Below are 17,567 nucleotides of genomic sequence, written 5' to 3' on the forward strand. Positions count from 1 at the left end.
AGGACGCGGGGGAGGGAATGAGAAAACACTTGGAGGTACAAGACTTCAGAGGAAAAAAAAGGACTATTAGTAATGCTCTCCCTAGCACGTATGTTTTTACCCTGTGAAGACTTTAAACCCAGGGCTATCTGGAGCCAAAAAGCAAAGAACCCAAGTTTGAATGACGGGCTCAAAATGCAAGTAAAGGTAAAACACACTGAAGTTAGGACAAAAAAATAGTATGATCAGCTGTTGAAGCTTGGAGGGCAACGCCACATAAAACCGGGAGATCCCAAGATCAAAGCTAGATTTGAAAACCACGTCCAACATCTCCAAACAAGACAAAGACACTAAAAACCAGTCACCTTCGGTGGACACCTTAAAACTCGAGGGCAGAAATGCATTTACCTTCGTCATCAAAACCTAACCACTCAGGTTTGGTGCTGACACGTCCACGACCCAACAGCACTTCTAAAACCAGTACTGAAATGTTTTTTATGACTCTTCAAGGAGCTTCAACACCAAAAAGGCACAATTATATGACTGCCAGAGGAAATGTCGCCACAGTGAGGCAGCATTTGTAAGGTCCCGTTCTATAAGTACGAGCAAAGGAAGGTTATGACTCATGAATATGGATGGACTGTAATATTTAAATGACACGTTTCTGATATATTCACAAAATCTTTATAGAAAGTGTTGGAACTCAAAAAAGAAAAAAGACAGGAGTCAAATACAGAGATGAAATGTACAAAAACAAATGAGCAGGCAAACTAAATGTTCTTGAAAGTATTTTTACTTCAGATTGAAAAATGAACAGCTTCCACACTGTTCATTGCAAGATACACAGTATTCACGAATACAATGCTGGTCATTTGAGGATATGTACACACCTCAATTTCTCCTTCATGCTTTTTCTTTTAGAAAGATACTGTTTACCAAAAAGAAACTTCAGCAGTACAGGAAAAACTATTTTCCCAATAAATTTACGAAAACCTAAGATTCCCAATGGAATCAAGATTATCTTCCCGCTACCACCACCTTAATATAATCACATGCTTATTGGAACGCTAATATCTGCACCCTAAGAGTACATTTACTTTCAACAATGAGGGTGATTCTTGAAACAAAACAAAACAACAAAAAAGAACTTCAGTGTGGTAAATGTAACAATGGATCTCTGCAAGTATTAAGTGTCTGAAATAGGCAGCTAATACTGGATTTAATATTATTTTATAAATAATTGTTCCCTTAGCGGTAAACATCAGTCTACACGTTCGCAATAGTCCTAGAAATAAATACTGTGATTATGCACAATATGTTATGACAAACTAGTTTCAAAGAACAAAAGCTCAACATCTTGATAAAAATTCTAATCAGAATAAAATGTGACTCGAAAATTTAAAACATTGTCAAAATAACATCACATTTAAAATTTTCCACGGTTTACACAAGTATTAGGAGTTTCCAGTTGTGGAACATATTTTTCCGTTGTGAATTAAAATACGAACATATTGAAAACTGTTAATTTCAGTGATGACATCAGTTTTGATCTTACTTTAGCATTATTTTCTTTATAAAAAGTTGCACTAAGTGTCCATTAATGATCTGATTGGTCTTCAGTATTTCATAAATGTATACAAAAGAAATTCCTAAAAGCCAATAGTACTTTATATGTGTGTATATATATATATGTGTGTGTATATATATATATATATATGTATATAAAAAGAATCTCATTTCAGAAATGGCTATAATTAACAGAGCCACACACACTGATGCTAAAACATAAGAGCTTTCACACTGAAAGAAAGCATTTTCAGAAATGTCACTTACATCCTATAATATTCAATATTCCCGAGTTTCAAACTCAACACGTGATGGATAACAGAATTATACATCTCATTTGCGCTCAAAGCTGACCACAACCAAAATTTACAGTATGATTGAAACAAGCCAATGTTTTAAAAAGTTTTAATTAAAGATAACAATTCCATGGAAGGAGAGGATAAAGAATGGGATGACAAGAAGTATTTGGTCTTAATAAGGCAATACAAAATAGATCCATTATCAAAGACCATTTAATTTTTAAAGATCAACAATACCAAAAGCATAAAGTGGAGTATAAGAAAATAGTTTTTTATAAGTATGATTTAATTAAAGCTGTTTACAGTTATTCTCTCCCACAGTAGTTAAGCATGAATTTAAAAAAGAATAAGAGATGAGAAAACAAGCACACACAGCACGCAGGGTTAGAAGAGCCAGCATGCAAAGTCTGTGGAACTCGGGGATTCACTGCAACAGGAATGGGACTGGACGCGGGTGGCTTTTTTTTTTTTTTCCTATTAGGAAGAAAAACAAAACAAAACAAAAGACTGCAAAGGAAACAAACACAAAGTCATGTAATTGCCCATTGCCCAAGACGACAGCACTATAGAAAACAGTTGCAAGGTAATTCTTAGAGAGGACTAGAGATTTTTCAGTGTTTACACAAAAGTACATAGTACATTTTTTTCTTTTCTTTTTTTTTCTTTTTTTCCTTTTTTTCTTTTCTTTTTTTTTTTTTTTTTTTTTTTTTTTTTTTTTACAAAATAAAACATCATTTGCCACCATAAACCTTTTCTTTAGAGAGGAAAAATTTTTGCAGCAGGTCACAAGGGTTCTAGTAAGTCATTTCAATGCTGAGGAAAACAAATTGAGTAATAGAACTAATCACTTCCCTATATATGGATGTTAAGATGACAAGTCAGATTATTTTTCAAACTAATCCTGAGAAAAATCTGTTTACAATTTAAACAGTAATGTTATGTAAAAAGTATTAACAAATCCACTATTACAAATATCAATTTCCTATATGGTCATCTATATATACACACAATAAAATGGTAAATATATGCAAAAATATTAAAAAAAAAGAAAAAGAAAACATGCACAGATCACTTTCCCCTTTGGAGTCTGGACTTCCTATGAGATAGTTTTGTTTTCTTTCCCCACCCCATCCTCTGAAATCGATTTTTGTTTCTATCACCCTACCCACACTGAATACTATCCCCTAGAACTCTGCATAAAGCCAATGAGAAATAGATTTATTTTACATTCAAGCTTTAAATCTTAAAATGACCCTGTTGTAGCATAGGACTTATCAAATGAGCAGCCTTTTTTTTTTTTTTTTTTCCCTCTTTTTTGCTTGCTTTTTGTTTTTGCAGTTGTCAGTCTTCATGATCCATTCCGTGGCGAGCTGGGAAAAAACGCAGTTGCTAAATCAGAGTCTGAACAGTGTAAGGCTCCCGAATGCCAGGAGTCCCTATCCAACTGTCCTGAGCATGAGATCATTGCACACAGAAGACAGTCCATCGTACGATGCCGACTATCTACAAAGGTCTGAGAGGGGGGCATCCCTCTTGTGTTTCCTCTTTTTGCCATGGTAATACTGATTATTTGATTTGCCTTGATGCTGTTTGTTTGTCATCAAGGAACCATGGCTTGTTTGAGTTGTACCTTGGAAGCCTTTGCTGGAAGAACGAAAGAGCCTTGCTGATCCATGCTGCAGAGAAAGAGAGTGGTCAAAGAGACATTAGTATTGTGGATGCAACAGAGCGCTTGATAAAACCTCACTTGGGGACCCCGCAAAACTAGGAATATGCTGACTTATCTGGCAGGCAGAAAACAATGCTCCAGGGGTTCACCCTCTTGAGCTCTAAAACTTTTCCACTTTTTTTTAATGGAAATATTGGAATACTGCCTTGACTTCTTAACAGAGGACATGGAATGTAAAACTTTTTTCAAGGAACCTACGCACCAGTGTACCACATAATAAATGGCATTACTGGAAGAAGTGCCTAAACCCACAGGTGCGCTGCCAGGTCAGGGGTCATCACGACTTGCTGCTCCTTCCCCTTCTCTGTCACTTTCATTGTCATTTCTAAATGGATCTGTGTGTGGTGCACCTGACGAAAGCTGTATAGGTAAAGTGGATTCTGCTAGTCAAGTCAGACACGAGGGGACCAACAACATTAAGAGACCATCTCTACTGCCAAGAGGCCTTCTCCGGGGTCTGAGAGTCAGAGCCCAGTACGAAATGGCTTCGTTCCTCGTTTTGATTCATTATTCATGATTAAGAAAATTTTAGGCAACCATAAAACTGAAAACAGAGTATTCTCTGTGGCCTTTTCAAGTCAAAGCTGATACAAATCGGCTGACCATGGTGGACCACTTACTTCCTGATCATTTCAATACAAGCAACTGGGTACTGAACATTAAAACATAAACAAGGATCTGTTACTTGCAGATACATACAATGTTGCCATGAGGTCATGCACCAAGCTTCATGTGAGCTTAATTCAAAAACAACTGAATCTTTTTATAACTCAATGAGATTTTTTTAAATGCTGAATCTGTAATCAGGTGGGTTTGGCTGGGACACCTGATAAGGACCGGTCATTAAATTCCCACAAAGGTTTAGGTTACAATGGTGTCTCATAACAATCTCCAGGACATCCTGTTACTAGAATCACTGTGCTTTGGAACCTCTTAGAAAAAACAGGTTTGTTCTTTAAACCCAGAGTTTTCTTCAAACCCATGTATGTATATATGTATGTATGTATGTATGTATGTATACATACATATTCATGTGTAAGAAATTGTAAATATTTTGTACTGAATACTATCAAAACACACATTCCACACACCTGAGATTTGTTGGTGCTGTTGGAGGTGTTACTGGTTTGGGTGCTCTGCATTTTCCCAACTGCCTGAGAGGACTCCAAGGACACATCTTGTGACCCTACTCGGTTCCCAGTGGACGGACGGCAGAGCAGCTGTTTCGGGGTTTTGCATGGTGTCGCATCGGAATCCTAACACAAGTCACATGAGTTATAATGTGACACATTAATAATTTAGAAATTCAGTATCAAGAGGGAAAACAACTTCACCTAAGTACTCTCTGGACTAAATTTAAACATCTGGGAGTTAAAGGAAGCACCCCAAGGAATTTATAAAATTAACTGCTTAAGCTTTCCTTCACAAATTTTCCTCCAAACATTCAAAGTGGCTTTCAAAGCCATAGGTCTCTGTTCATTGTTACATCTATTGCCCATGCCCGGACCTTGTTCATTGGCCTTGACGGGGCTCATGGAGGTCCAAGTTTATCTGCACATCTATTTACAGGAAATGAACCATGGTACAGTGGAAGAGCATGGCAAAGACACTTGGTCCCTGACTCAATCAAAACCGAAAGGATTGGCTCAAAGGGCTCGATTTCTCCAAGTCTGTGATAACTAATCAGTGAGCCCTCCAACCAGACACCCCACATGGTTAAGGAGTTCCTGGAGACAATGGGCCGAGCCCCACCTGTTTCTGAGCTACCAGGGCCATGACTGGGCCACATCTCCCTTCAGGTCTACCCTTCACTGTTACACTCTACCCAGCAGTCTCAGAGGTACAAGCTCTTAGGCCCTTCCAGCTCCCTCTTGAGGCCATCATTATTACTGCCCCGCTGTATCTGTGACATCTAGCTCAGTTATGTCCTCTACCATAGCTCTGCTCTAGGAATCAAAAAGGCATACCGGTAGATTGTGCCAAATGAGGACTCCATTATGACACATGGTCATCATCAACAACATAAAATTATGTTCCTTCCATAGATTACTCTTTATGTCATACACTTAATAAAGTCAAAATTCAAATAACGGGTAAGCCTATGTTATTTCTCAAGTAAACTCAAAATCAACCCTGATAAGGAAAAATAACTGCAGGTATACCTTACACTAAAAATTCAATCAGGGCTAGGGTCAGACAGCAAAAGCGAGGCTGCCAGGGGCCTTGGGGAATGAGGACTTGTTAAGGGCTGGTAACAGGTTTCTTTCTGGAGTCCTGGGACTCAGACAGTGATGATGGCTGCGTAACAACGTGAAGAGACTGAAAACCACTTAACTGCACATTCTAAAATAGTGAACTTTATGATATGTGAATTATATCTCTATCTTTAAAACTTCAATCAAGAAGCTCAAAAACATTATTGAGTGGAAGAAACCTTATGCAAAAGAGTACATACTAAGTCCACTTATGTGAAATTCTGGAACAGGCAAAACTAACTAGGCATCAGAAAATCGTAACAGTAGTTACCTCTGGGGTAGAATTTGGGACTGATGGGAAAGCATCATGAAGGACTTCTCTGGGATGAAGGTAACAGTCTATATCTTGTTATAGTTGGGGTTACACACATGCATACAGTTGTTAAAATTTAGTGATGCATCACTAAGATTTCCTTGAATTTCAATTTTATATCAAAAGGAAAAACTAAATACTGAACCCTGGTTAATGAACCCTGCTTAATGAGGAGCACACTGCAATACTTTGGAGGAAGTGCACTGATGCCTGTAATTTACTTTAAAATGTTTTGAAGAATAAGATGAATTAGCGGACACAGGGATGGGTGAATGGCTAGCTATAGGATAAGCAAGCAACAGATTAATGGTAAAATCTGATGGTGATATATATGGATGCTCACTAAAATTCTTTCATTTTTGTTGTATGCTTGAAAATTTTAACCCAGTGTTAGGGACATGTACAATCAGTGCAGTCACTAAAATTTCCCAGTAACAAATGAGAAAAAGAGTTAGGCCTAGCCCCTCTATACATAGTTACCCCCCCAAGAGAACTCCTCAGGGTGTAGGTTCAGAAAAGCCATGTCCTCATACTTACGACATCACTAGAGCTGGACTGTGTGGCAGAAGAGGAAGACACTGGACCTGATGAAGAGTTTGAAGAGTGTTTACTAAGAGATTCCGAAGTTTTACTTCTACATTTTCCAAGGGCTTCATTTTCTTCAGATAGATTATTATTACATTTATCTAACTGCTGAGTATCTACTATCAAGGTAACACCATTTCCTGAAAGAGTGGCAAAAGATTGGAAAACGTTTCTTCCCATTAAACGCACACAACACAGAAAAGCCGCTGATGCTCGGTTGATCGATCAAGGAGAGACTTACCATTGCACGAGGGCTCAGGCCCGCTCTGCAAGCCCCACTGCTTTGATATCCAATCCCTGTACGTGGCAACTTCGTCCGTTACTCTAATTATTCTGCCTAATATGCTGCATGCATTTAAAGAAAAGAGAGGGGGTATGTTAATTTGGAGACAAGAAGCCACACACAATTCTGACCCAACAGGCTGATTGATGTAAGTGAATCCTTTACCTCTCCGTTTCGTTGTTGGGATAATACTTGGCTATTGGTGATACAGCATGACTCAACACAACATAGGCATAATCAAAGGCCTGTTTCACCTGCATGGCCCCATATGAACTCCTTCCAACATCATTACCTTTAAAAGAAACACATATGGATGAGAGTAGGCATGACCACTGCTTAATGAGAACTAAATGCTCATGGGCCCTCTTCTGGAAGAGCAAGGGCAATTACTTTCCGGCTACAGTTGCACAGAGTCTGGGCAGGCAGTCATCCCCACAACTCCCCAGGCTCTGAACGTGTGTACCATGCGGTAAGTACGTCATAGCATATAAATTGTCTAAATGAATCTTGGCCCAACAGGGACTATCCTACACACAGTCACGCAAACAAAGGGAGTTAACTGCCTGCCCAGTCTCCTATGAGTGAAACCAAAAAAAATGAGACATCCCTATCTTTTGTTTCTATTAGCTACCTGAACAGAAAATTTCTGGCATGAAATTATGAGCTCCTGAAGAGCAAGGACCATCTTGGTGAAAATCCTTGTGCCCTTTATGTAGAGAAGCCACTCGATAAACATTTCCACAATGAATAAACATGCAGAACTATCAATGTTTGTAATATGGCACAATAAGCCTGCAAAGAGCCCTAGACAACTACTCTCTCTCTCATAACTCCCTTTCCTTATCCATTTTCAAAGTTAACAGTTAAGCAAATGACTCAAAGCATCTCCCTTCAAGTCTGATAACATAGAATTTAAATATTTTACAATTACAGCAAGAAAAAATATTGCTCAGGGAAACCAGGGTACAAGCAAACAAACATAACCCCCTAAAAGCAAGGAAGGGCCCTGCTGTTCTCTTTAACGCCAATGGGAAGCTGGGGAAAGACATAGGGAGACATAAAATTAAAAGAGGAAAGAAGGGGGCCCAAAAAGAAAATAAATGGTCTCTCTGAACCCTTTCACTCATCATTTCTGAGCTGGCTTATTACCATGCTCACTGCCTTGGAGGACTTCAGAAACCTCACTGAAACCCTGGTTGACAACTGGCTGGACTCAGGGGGCAACGAGGACACAAGAAAACACAATGACCTTCAAACTGGAGACAGGCCCAAATCCATCCAACAGCTAACACCTTTGCTCCTTTGCCTCTTGGGGTCAAATGGACTCTACTCCCAACTCCCCAGGAGTATGTGGCATGTTTTTCTGGCATGTGTGTGCTTTCATATGTTTTCTTACAAAATATTTTGATGAAAAAGAATAAGTACAATTAGAAGTTTCATTCTTCATCTAAAGAAAGAAGTGGTGTTTTTTTGGGGTTTTTTTTTTTTTTTTTTAAGATTTATGTATTTATTTAAGTAATCTCTACCTCCAACCTCGGGCCCGAACTCACAACCCCGAGGATCAAGAGTCACACGCTCCAACGAATGAGCCAGCCAAGTGTCCCTCCTCTAAAGAGAGTTTGTAAAAGGACAATACTGACAGTGCCCTTTCTTTGAATGCCCACAAATTTACCTAATTTCAATACCTGGTTGTAAAGGATCTTCAATATAAAGCATCGATGGCCTGTAGCCATCGAGCATATTTTTCTGTACTTCATCTTTGGCCACATATGAACCACCATCCTTTATCCGGATGCCAGTCTTTAAATAATTGAAGTGTCGTCCATATAATTCAAAAAATTCTATTAAGAGAACACCATAGTTTGTATTGGGGATGCAAGCATCTTCCCTGGGATGTAACTAAAACCAGGAAAAAAAAAAAAAAGAAATTATATTGGATTTTCTCTAAATTATCAAGGTGGGGATAATAAGTGACATCCTAACTTCTATAAAAACAGTACTATTATGATTCTGATTAAGATGCCCCAGGATGCTGACACGGCTGACGAGGTCCAACACACCAGGGAAGTCATTCTGATGAGCAGAGTCAGGCAGCTGGCAACACCGTGCTTCATAAACACATTCAAGACAATATTAAGACTTCAAACTCATTCTACCCAGATAGCAGACTTCAATTCCAGCTGAACTTCCAGGATTAGTTGCTTAAAAGATATTCTTATTTTTGGCATTTATACTACTATTTATACTTATGAAAATCATATCATACCTATGCGTGTCAAAATTTGAGTGAAAATTCTCAAAACTACTAGAACGTATGAGATTAAAAATATTCTTTCCTGGGATTTAAAAATACTTATTTGTTAAATTATAAACAGGTACTCAGCTTAAAGAGAAAAGTCATAAGTAAATAAAGGAAGTATTCCAATTAGAGCTTGACTTAAATTATTTCCAAAATGATTCTGAATTGATTTTTAAAATTTTTATTTTAGTGTACACTAAACATAGTATAATCAAACAACTTACCTGAAGGAAACTGACTGCCATTAAAAAGAGACTATAAGAACCAATTCCACCTGTAAATACTTCATTAAGGTCCCTCTGTAATAAGAATTGCTTCAATACTAAAACCAAGTATGGTAATACAGGATATTTCTGAAAAAAGAAAATTATATTTTCAGTGAATTCCTATTTCAGTAATTGTGCTAATAAGCATTAACAGGAGCATAAGCTGGTCCTAACATTACAAACTTTAGTGGAGATATCCAATACATTTAATTTTCTATTTTAAGAGCAAGATAGAAAAAAAAGTGTAAGTTATCAGTAATTAAAGATTTTCTCCTCACATCTAAAAATCTACAACATGTAGACATAAATCATGGCATCCTAGCACTCGCCATGGGACAGAAACACCAGCGATATATTTTTGATGACACTTTTTTAAAAAATTTTTATTTATTTATGATAGTCACACAGAGAGAGAGAGCGAGAGAGAGAGAGGCAGAGACACGGCAGAGGGAGAAGCAGGCTCCATGCACCAGGAGCCTGACATGGGACTCGATCCCCGATCTCCAGGATCGCACCCTGGGCCAAAGGCAGGTACTAAATCGCTGCGCCACCCAGGGATCCCTATTTTTGATGACACTTCTTTACGGCCATTACCATATGCTATTCACTTGTAAACAGGTAACAGAGTACAGGACAAATTCTCAACCCGTAAAGCACTAAATCAGTGGGATTTTAAGGAATCCTTTTTCTTAGGTGGCACTCCACCAAGTAGATCAGGGTCCTTCAGATGACTGTGCACAGCCCAGGAACTTTCCTGCCTGCTGTCTTCCCTGTGGGCAGGTGACCACACACAGACTCACCTTCCACGATTTACAGAGATCGGTGAGAACACCCAAGCTGGCAAACATGGGCCAGTGTGAGTCCATCTTTCATTCATGCATGTACTCATTAAGTATTCTCCACAAGCCAGGCCCTAGGCTAAGGATGCTGAGGGAACACAGCAGACCCAACATCTAGAAAGAAGTCTTAATAGTCATTACCTAGGAGTGGGAGAATTACTAGTAATTTCTAGTTTGTTCTTGACATCTAGAATGAACACATTCTGTTTCCATAAGAAAGTAAAAAGTCTATACTTTTGCAAATCATGTCAAAGCAAACAAGCCTGAGGAATAACAAATCTATGGAGAAATAATCATTTTTAAACATTATGGCTGAAGCCATAAACAGATGGTCTCTTTAAAGAATGATTAGGTAAATTTCCAAAAGAATCTGATCTGTATTATACTCTTTGACCCTGAAACTCCACTTCCAGAATCTTCCAACAATTTTACAAGTGTAAAGAAAGATGCACATATAAAAGGATGCTCTTTTAAGCACTTTCTGTAATAGTAAAAAACCCTAGAAACATCACCAGGGGAGAGCTACACAAAGCATGGTACCTTCTGAGAAAGGACTATTATGTCATCAATGAAAAGAATGAAGGAGACCTGTCTGTGCTGATATGAAAACATACATACATACATACATACATACATACATAAATAAAACCTCCAAAAAGTATGAGACGATGTGTATATAGCATGCTATTCTGTTTGTTAAAAATTTCAAGGGGATAAACAAGTCAAAAAGAAAGGCTGGTGATGGCAAGTCCCATGAAACTGATCTAAGGATAAGGTATTTTTTGTTTTCCTTTGATATTAATAAACTATCATGCATATCGTTCTCAATTTTAAAAAGATTTCTTTTCTGGGAGAAAAAAATTTACACATACTCAACACCTCCAAAAGAGTAGGATAATGGATAATCTCTTTCTTTCTCTGTTTTCCTATACTCTGCACATTTCTAGGAGAATCTAATGTTTACAACATGATAAAGTAGCTCAATTTTTTTCTTACAAAGAAAAGAAAAAAGAAAAAAAAAAAAAGGTGAATCTGTAGAGTTGATAAAGAAAAGTATTGTTCTGAATGGACAGAAAAGATATTCTACATGAGCCAAAGCAGTTAACAATGTTCAGCTTAAGGCGAAAAAGGCTGACATGTCTAACTAAGCACGTAAACGTTCTGAAGATGCTGGAAAATTCTTCCCTGTCTTGGAAGAACACCTAACAAAGGAAAATAGATACTAAATCACCTCATGACAAAGTAGGGAAATCTGCAGGAACTACCTTACAAGTGACTGGGGGGCCTTGGAAAAGTTTTTAACCTAAACTCTTAAGAGATTAAAAGCAGACAAGAATGATTACTCAGCATTTCAGCCCTTATCTCCCATAAAAGGAATGATCTAGAGCAAAGAAGTTCTTCAAAAGCTTTCCGAACCCTGGACTTGAGGTCACATTATAAATTACTGATTATTACAAGCAGATTCAAGGAAAGGCAGGCCACTGGACAGAAAAGAAGCACTTGACGGCAAAAAATCCATAAAAATAGTTTAGCAAAGCAAATCAGAACACTATCACAACAGAATCTCAAAACAAAACTCCATTTCTAACAGTCTCACTGAATAAACACTATGAATTCTCTGACCTTGGTAAAATCTTTGATGAGGTCAGCTGCTCTCACGCCATTCTGTACATTAAAGCTGATATCAACTTTCACTTCAGTAAAAGAATCTGTTAATTTAATAATAGGTACCTAGAAAGAGAAAAAAGACAAAATTAAAATACTTGAACCAAATTGAACAATACAATCAGGGGATAGAAAGGTTACTTGACTTGAGGCCTCGACCTCCTCCTGAGGACATAAAAACTCTATAGTGTCCTCAATACTACATACCATAAGTCACTTGGCCTTTTAGATACTTTATGTATTTAGCATTGAACTTCATACAGTGTATTTTTTTATTTCTATTGGCTGAGAGTTTTTAAATCAGGAACAAAAACCTCTCTCAATATTTTGTACTTTGGAGAACAGTTTCCAACTTAGTGTAACATCAAGAATTACGAATGTCAGGCCTTTCAGCAAACTGTTCCTAATTAGAAAGCTGCTAGATTAGGTCAAACACAATAATTCACTGGTATTTATTGGTCAGTTTTGCAAACAGCCCATAAAACAACCTAGAGAAGACATAAGAATTATTCTCAAAAAAATGACTGAATGATTTACATGAGATATTAGAAATTCTTTAAAAAAAAAAGGCAAACCATAAGATATTCTTAACTCTAAGAAACAAAATAATGGTTGCTGAAGGAGAGGTAGGGGGATGGGATAACTGGGTGATGGGCATTAAGGAGGGCATGTGATATAACACCGGGTGTTGTGTGCAACTGATGAATCATTAAATTCTACCCCTGAAACGAATAACATAAAACTAATATCATAGTATACGTTAACTAAATTGAATTTAAATTGGAAAAAAAAAAAAAGGCTCTGAGGGCTCTGAGGCACCTGGCTCAGTCAGAAGAGCATGTGACTCTTGATCTCAGGATTGTGAGTTTGAGCCTGGTTATAGAGATTACTTAAATTAAAAAAAAATTTTAAAGGCTCTATTCTATTTGCACCATGTATTAGAAAACTCAGGCCAGCAAACACTATGTGCAGAACAGGTTTTTCAAATTAATAGCTTTTTATAAGAAACAGTATGAGTTGTTTTGTTCTAAGAAAACCTAACATCAAAATTCCAAACCTTTTTTTAAAAATATTTTACTTAGTATTTGAGAGGAAGCAAGCAAGAGGCAGAGAGAAAGAATGTCAGCATAGGAAGAGGCAGAGGAAGAGGGAGAAGCAGACTCTCCACTGAGCAGAGAGCCGGATGCAGGGCTCAATCCCAGGACCCCAGGCTCATGACCTGAGCCCAAGGCAGACACTTCACCTGAGCCACCCAGGCACCCCCAAAACTCCAAACTTATAAAATAGATAAATTCATTTCTATAATGAGCATCTGTGAAGGTTCTTTAATGGCCATTCTAGATAAAATATCAAGTTATTTAATCTACAAAATTTCAATTTACAGTTGACCCTTGAACAACACAAGTTAAAAACTGTGTGGCTCCACTTTTACACAATTTTACACAATGCTGTAAGTGCATTTTCCTTATGATTTTCTTAACATTTTCTTTCCTCTAGCTTACTTTATAAGAATATAGTATATAATACTTATAAATACAAAATATGTGCTAATTGTTTATGTTATCAGTAATCCTTCCAGTCAACAGAAGGCTCCTAGTAATCTCTAGGGTGTCCCAACTTACAGGTGGATTTTCAACTGTGTAGCAGGACCCCCATGTTGTTCAGGAGTCAACAGTACATACAACTTCTCAAGGACATAAAGATAGAAGAGCAACATCTTCTGTGTAACTATAAACTGTTAATTTATTTTTTTAAAACTGTTTAATAGATATCCATATTTCTATTTATTCTTAATATCTTTTTAAAGATTATATTTATCTGACAGAGACAGAGAGAGAAAAAGAGAAAGAGAGAGAGCATGAGCAGGGTGAAGGGCAGAGGAAGAGGGAGAAGCAGACTCCCCGCTGAGGAGGGACCTCCATGTGGGGCTGATCCCAGGACCCTGGGATTATGACCTGAGCTGGAAGCACACAGCCAACCGAGCCATCCAGGCGCCTCTAAACTTTTTTATATTTAAAAACTCTACAGTGAGTATTATGCATGATAAAATTATTTATTTATTTATTCATGAGCGACTGAGAGAGAGAGAGAGAGAGAGAGACAGAGAGACAGAGAGGCAGAGACACAGGAAGAGGGAGAAGCGGGCTCCCTGCAAGGAGCCCGACGTGGGACTCGATCCCGAGTCTCCAGGATCACGCCCTGAGCCAAGGCAGACACTAAACCACTGAGCCACCCAGGAATCCCCGAGTATTATTTTTTAAAGAACTATGTAACCACAAGTTCCTTTGTTTCACAGACCAAATTTATATATGAGGACTGTCATCACTAATGGAAGAAAAGAATCTTTTAGTGAGAAGCCAACTATGCTCACCAAAATTAAATTTGAATTTTTAAGTTTCATGCATAAGTAACTGGAGATGTGATGAAATGTTGGAAGAACTTACTGTTGCTTTGTCTAGAACTTTCACCGAATCCTCATCTGCAACTTTGTGTTTCCGCAGGGCTTCTTCCAGGGTCCAGAGGGGAAGGTTCTCCCACTTCCCAAATACCACAAGATCAATGTCACTGAACACAGAACACAAACACACAAGTTGTTTGAAGAAGAAACTGTACTTGTATCCACTTACATTTGGGCTTCTAGACTTCAAAGTAGTGCACTTAAAACCCACTGGTCACACTACCTAGTGAAGACCCAACATGTCTTTAGAGGGGAAGTGGAGGCTGGTGACTTTTAACAACCATCTCCTCCTAGTCATTTCACGAAGTCAGGCCTCAGGAAACAAGGTGATTTTGAAAGAAGTAAACCCTCAAAAAACAACACTGAACGTTTCTTGTTCATAAAAGTTTCTGGAACTCAAACACTTAAGATGTGCCTATATGGATGAGATTCACTGATTAACTCTGATTTAAATAATTAAATGTAAAAAGTAAGTTGCAAACAATGCAGGTAGGATGCCACCACTTGGGTGAAAAGGGGAGAAGACACACACACATTTCCTTTCATATGTATAGAATGTTCCTGCAAGGATGTACGAGAAACTGGGACCAGGGCCTCCCCCAAGGAGCAGGGGACACAGGTGGGGTCTGCACTTTTCATTGTAATTATTGTCATATCCTTTCCATTTGAACTATGTGAAAGTACTACATATTCAGAAAATTCAATTAAATTTTTTTAGAGTGACTCAGGGTTTTGTTGAAACTCAGAATCTAAATAAGGAAAAACATTCATAAACTCACAGTTGGATACTTTATGGCTTTTATAGGCCTATGATAGCAATGGGCAGAACAGAAATTGCTAGGTTCTCTCCACATGAACACATTTTAAGTTTGGGTAAAGTAGATCAAATCAAGCTCAAATCAAAAACATGATGGATGCCTATAGTTAAAATCATACTGTACTGTGCAGTCAAAACTTTGTTAGAAGGGTAAATCTCACAGTAAGTTTCTTAACCACAATAAAAGCAAAAACAAACACATGCTGAAATTTCAGTTTATAGAAAACAGGTATTCACCCCTTGGGCAAGTCTCATCATCCCTCAAAAGGCCTGCCCTGCCCTAGGTGGTGGGTCATGACTGCCCTCATTTAAGAAGATTAAAACTAGTAAGAGGCCTTCCTCAGAGAAGTCTATACCCTGAAGCTTGGGGTCAGGATGCTGAAACAACTGCTAATAGTATGAGTTCTTAAAAAGAAATGACAGCCCCTGGCATTCCAGAGTATACACAGCTCTACCGTATAGCCAGGTGTTCTACCATAATATGACATCAACATCTGCATTAGTGGGTTAAGTTATGGAGATGAACAGTTCTCTGCAGGCAAGTAGTCAATTGCTGAAATTGTTATCTGAGTCCATTGCTACATCTCTCCCAGATGATACAGGTGTCAGTTTGAGAGGATCATCTGAAGTGATGTTCCACCCTCAAGGTAATTCAAATATAAAGTGAATTTTCATTTCATAAATTTATTTTGTTTCTACTCTTCCACCTTCAAGAGTCAAAATCTAGAAAAAGGCACAACCCCCTGAAAGCTTCATAAATGTACTAACCTAGTAGGCAAATACAGGCCAGTTTTAAAACTTCCAAATATCTGGACCTGAAATACAAAAAATCATTACAACATTAAAGTATCTATCAGATGAAAAGCCACCATGCTATAGATAAATATCAGGGTTTTGCTACCCTCTGTTGGTAGTTTTTAGTACTACAAGAGCATTTTTTTTTTAATAATACCATTTTCCTGAAGCAGAGATGGGATGCTGGCTCTCATATGCAGACAGTAGGAATATAGTTTAAACTTACCAGGTTAAAATATCAAATGCACAGATTGAAATAGAAAACTTTCAAAAGTAATATTTAGCCACTCCTGTTCCTTATAAGCTAGAGATGTGTTCAACAAAGGCTTAATTTTGGTTCCCTGAGCAGGAATTTTTTCATAGGTCCCTGAGTTAGGGTCAGACTACTCCAGCAGCAGACCAGCTCCACAAAAACAGCATCCTAACATCGTGGTGAGGCATAAAACCAGACCCATCCTATCTCAGCCAGTGAGCAAGCACAGTGGAAGACTTGAGGTAGGTGAGGAACTGCAGTAAAAACTAGTGAATGACCAAAATGCTCAGCCTCGGAAGTGAGATGGACCCAGGAACAGAATCACAGCTACATGTCTCTCTTCTGGGAACAAAAATATGGATAAAACCTCCCACCTCCAAAGGAGGATGATTAATTTAAATCAGAGTTTCTCAACCCCAGCATGACCGACATTCACAGCAGACAGCTGTCTGCCAGGGGCTGTCCTGTGCATTGTAGGATGTTTAGGAACATCCTTGGCCTCTACCCACTATAAGCCAAGAGCACCTTACCAGTTAACGATAATCAAAAATGTCTCCGACATTGCCAAGGGACCCCTGGGCGGCAAACTCCCCTGCCACTGAAAGCCATGGATTTGGATCACACAGGAGAATCAATGTCACCACACAACTGCTCAATAAAATAGCAGTCCCCCACCCTCGCCCCCAACATTTCCCCTACAGTATCTTATTGGAAGCCTTTCTGTTTTGCCAACTGGACAAAAGGAACTTCCCCGGCTCCCTCATCACCATCCTACAACAAAGTCTCAAGAAAAGCCATTAACACAGAGTAATGGATTCTAACTTCTTTGAATTGCAGAACAGACTCTCATTAAAAAAAAAAAAAAAAGGCCCAAAAAAGTATTCACTTAGTTTCAACAACAGTAACCACAAATAAGCAAAGAGGAATTCTCAGGCCAAGGTTCTGTTCACTGGGTAGGACTGCACAGGGAGACAAGGAAGAGCCAGAAAGGAGGAAACAGCAACGTTAAGAAAGGAAAACAGACTTAGGCCTGCATTAGCCTAAGAAACTGAACTTCTAATGACACAAGAAACGCCTACTTGACATTTTCATTCAGCTATAAAGAATGACATAACATTTACACTGGCAGGGTGAAACAAAACAGTTATGGGATTTTCATACATCAG

At 38.3% G+C, this 17,567-nt stretch overlaps 1 protein-coding gene across 2 annotated transcripts in view; it reads right to left on the reverse strand.

Moving 5' to 3' along the window:
- Positions 1-754: 754 nt before the first annotated feature.
- The window catches only part of TENT4B (terminal nucleotidyltransferase 4B), a 75,402-nt gene continuing 58,589 nt past the window's right edge, over positions 755-17,567 (reverse strand). The window contains exons 3-12 of one of the 2 annotated variants that reach the window (XM_041766113.1): positions 16,122-16,168; positions 14,523-14,643; positions 12,037-12,144; positions 9,533-9,661; positions 8,695-8,908; positions 7,175-7,301; positions 6,968-7,071; positions 6,679-6,725; positions 4,665-4,829; positions 755-3,520 (exon numbers count right to left, since the gene is read on the reverse strand). In XM_041766113.1, coding sequence (XP_041622047.1) covers positions 3,344-3,520; positions 4,665-4,829; positions 6,679-6,725; positions 6,968-7,071; positions 7,175-7,301; positions 8,695-8,908; positions 9,533-9,661; positions 12,037-12,144; positions 14,523-14,643; positions 16,122-16,168 — 1,239 coding nt within the window. In that variant the 3' untranslated portion in view covers positions 755-3,343. Of the gene's footprint in view, positions 3,521-4,664; positions 4,830-6,678; positions 6,867-6,967; positions 7,072-7,174; positions 7,302-8,694; positions 8,909-9,532; positions 9,662-12,036; positions 12,145-14,522; positions 14,644-16,121; positions 16,169-17,567 lie in introns of both variants that reach the window. The other variant, XM_041766112.1, reaches the window with a different exon arrangement.

The sequence above is a fragment of the Vulpes lagopus genome, chromosome 8 (genome assembly GCF_018345385.1).
Source record: "Vulpes lagopus strain Blue_001 chromosome 8, ASM1834538v1, whole genome shotgun sequence".
Taxonomy (NCBI): Eukaryota; Metazoa; Chordata; class Mammalia; order Carnivora; family Canidae; genus Vulpes; species Vulpes lagopus.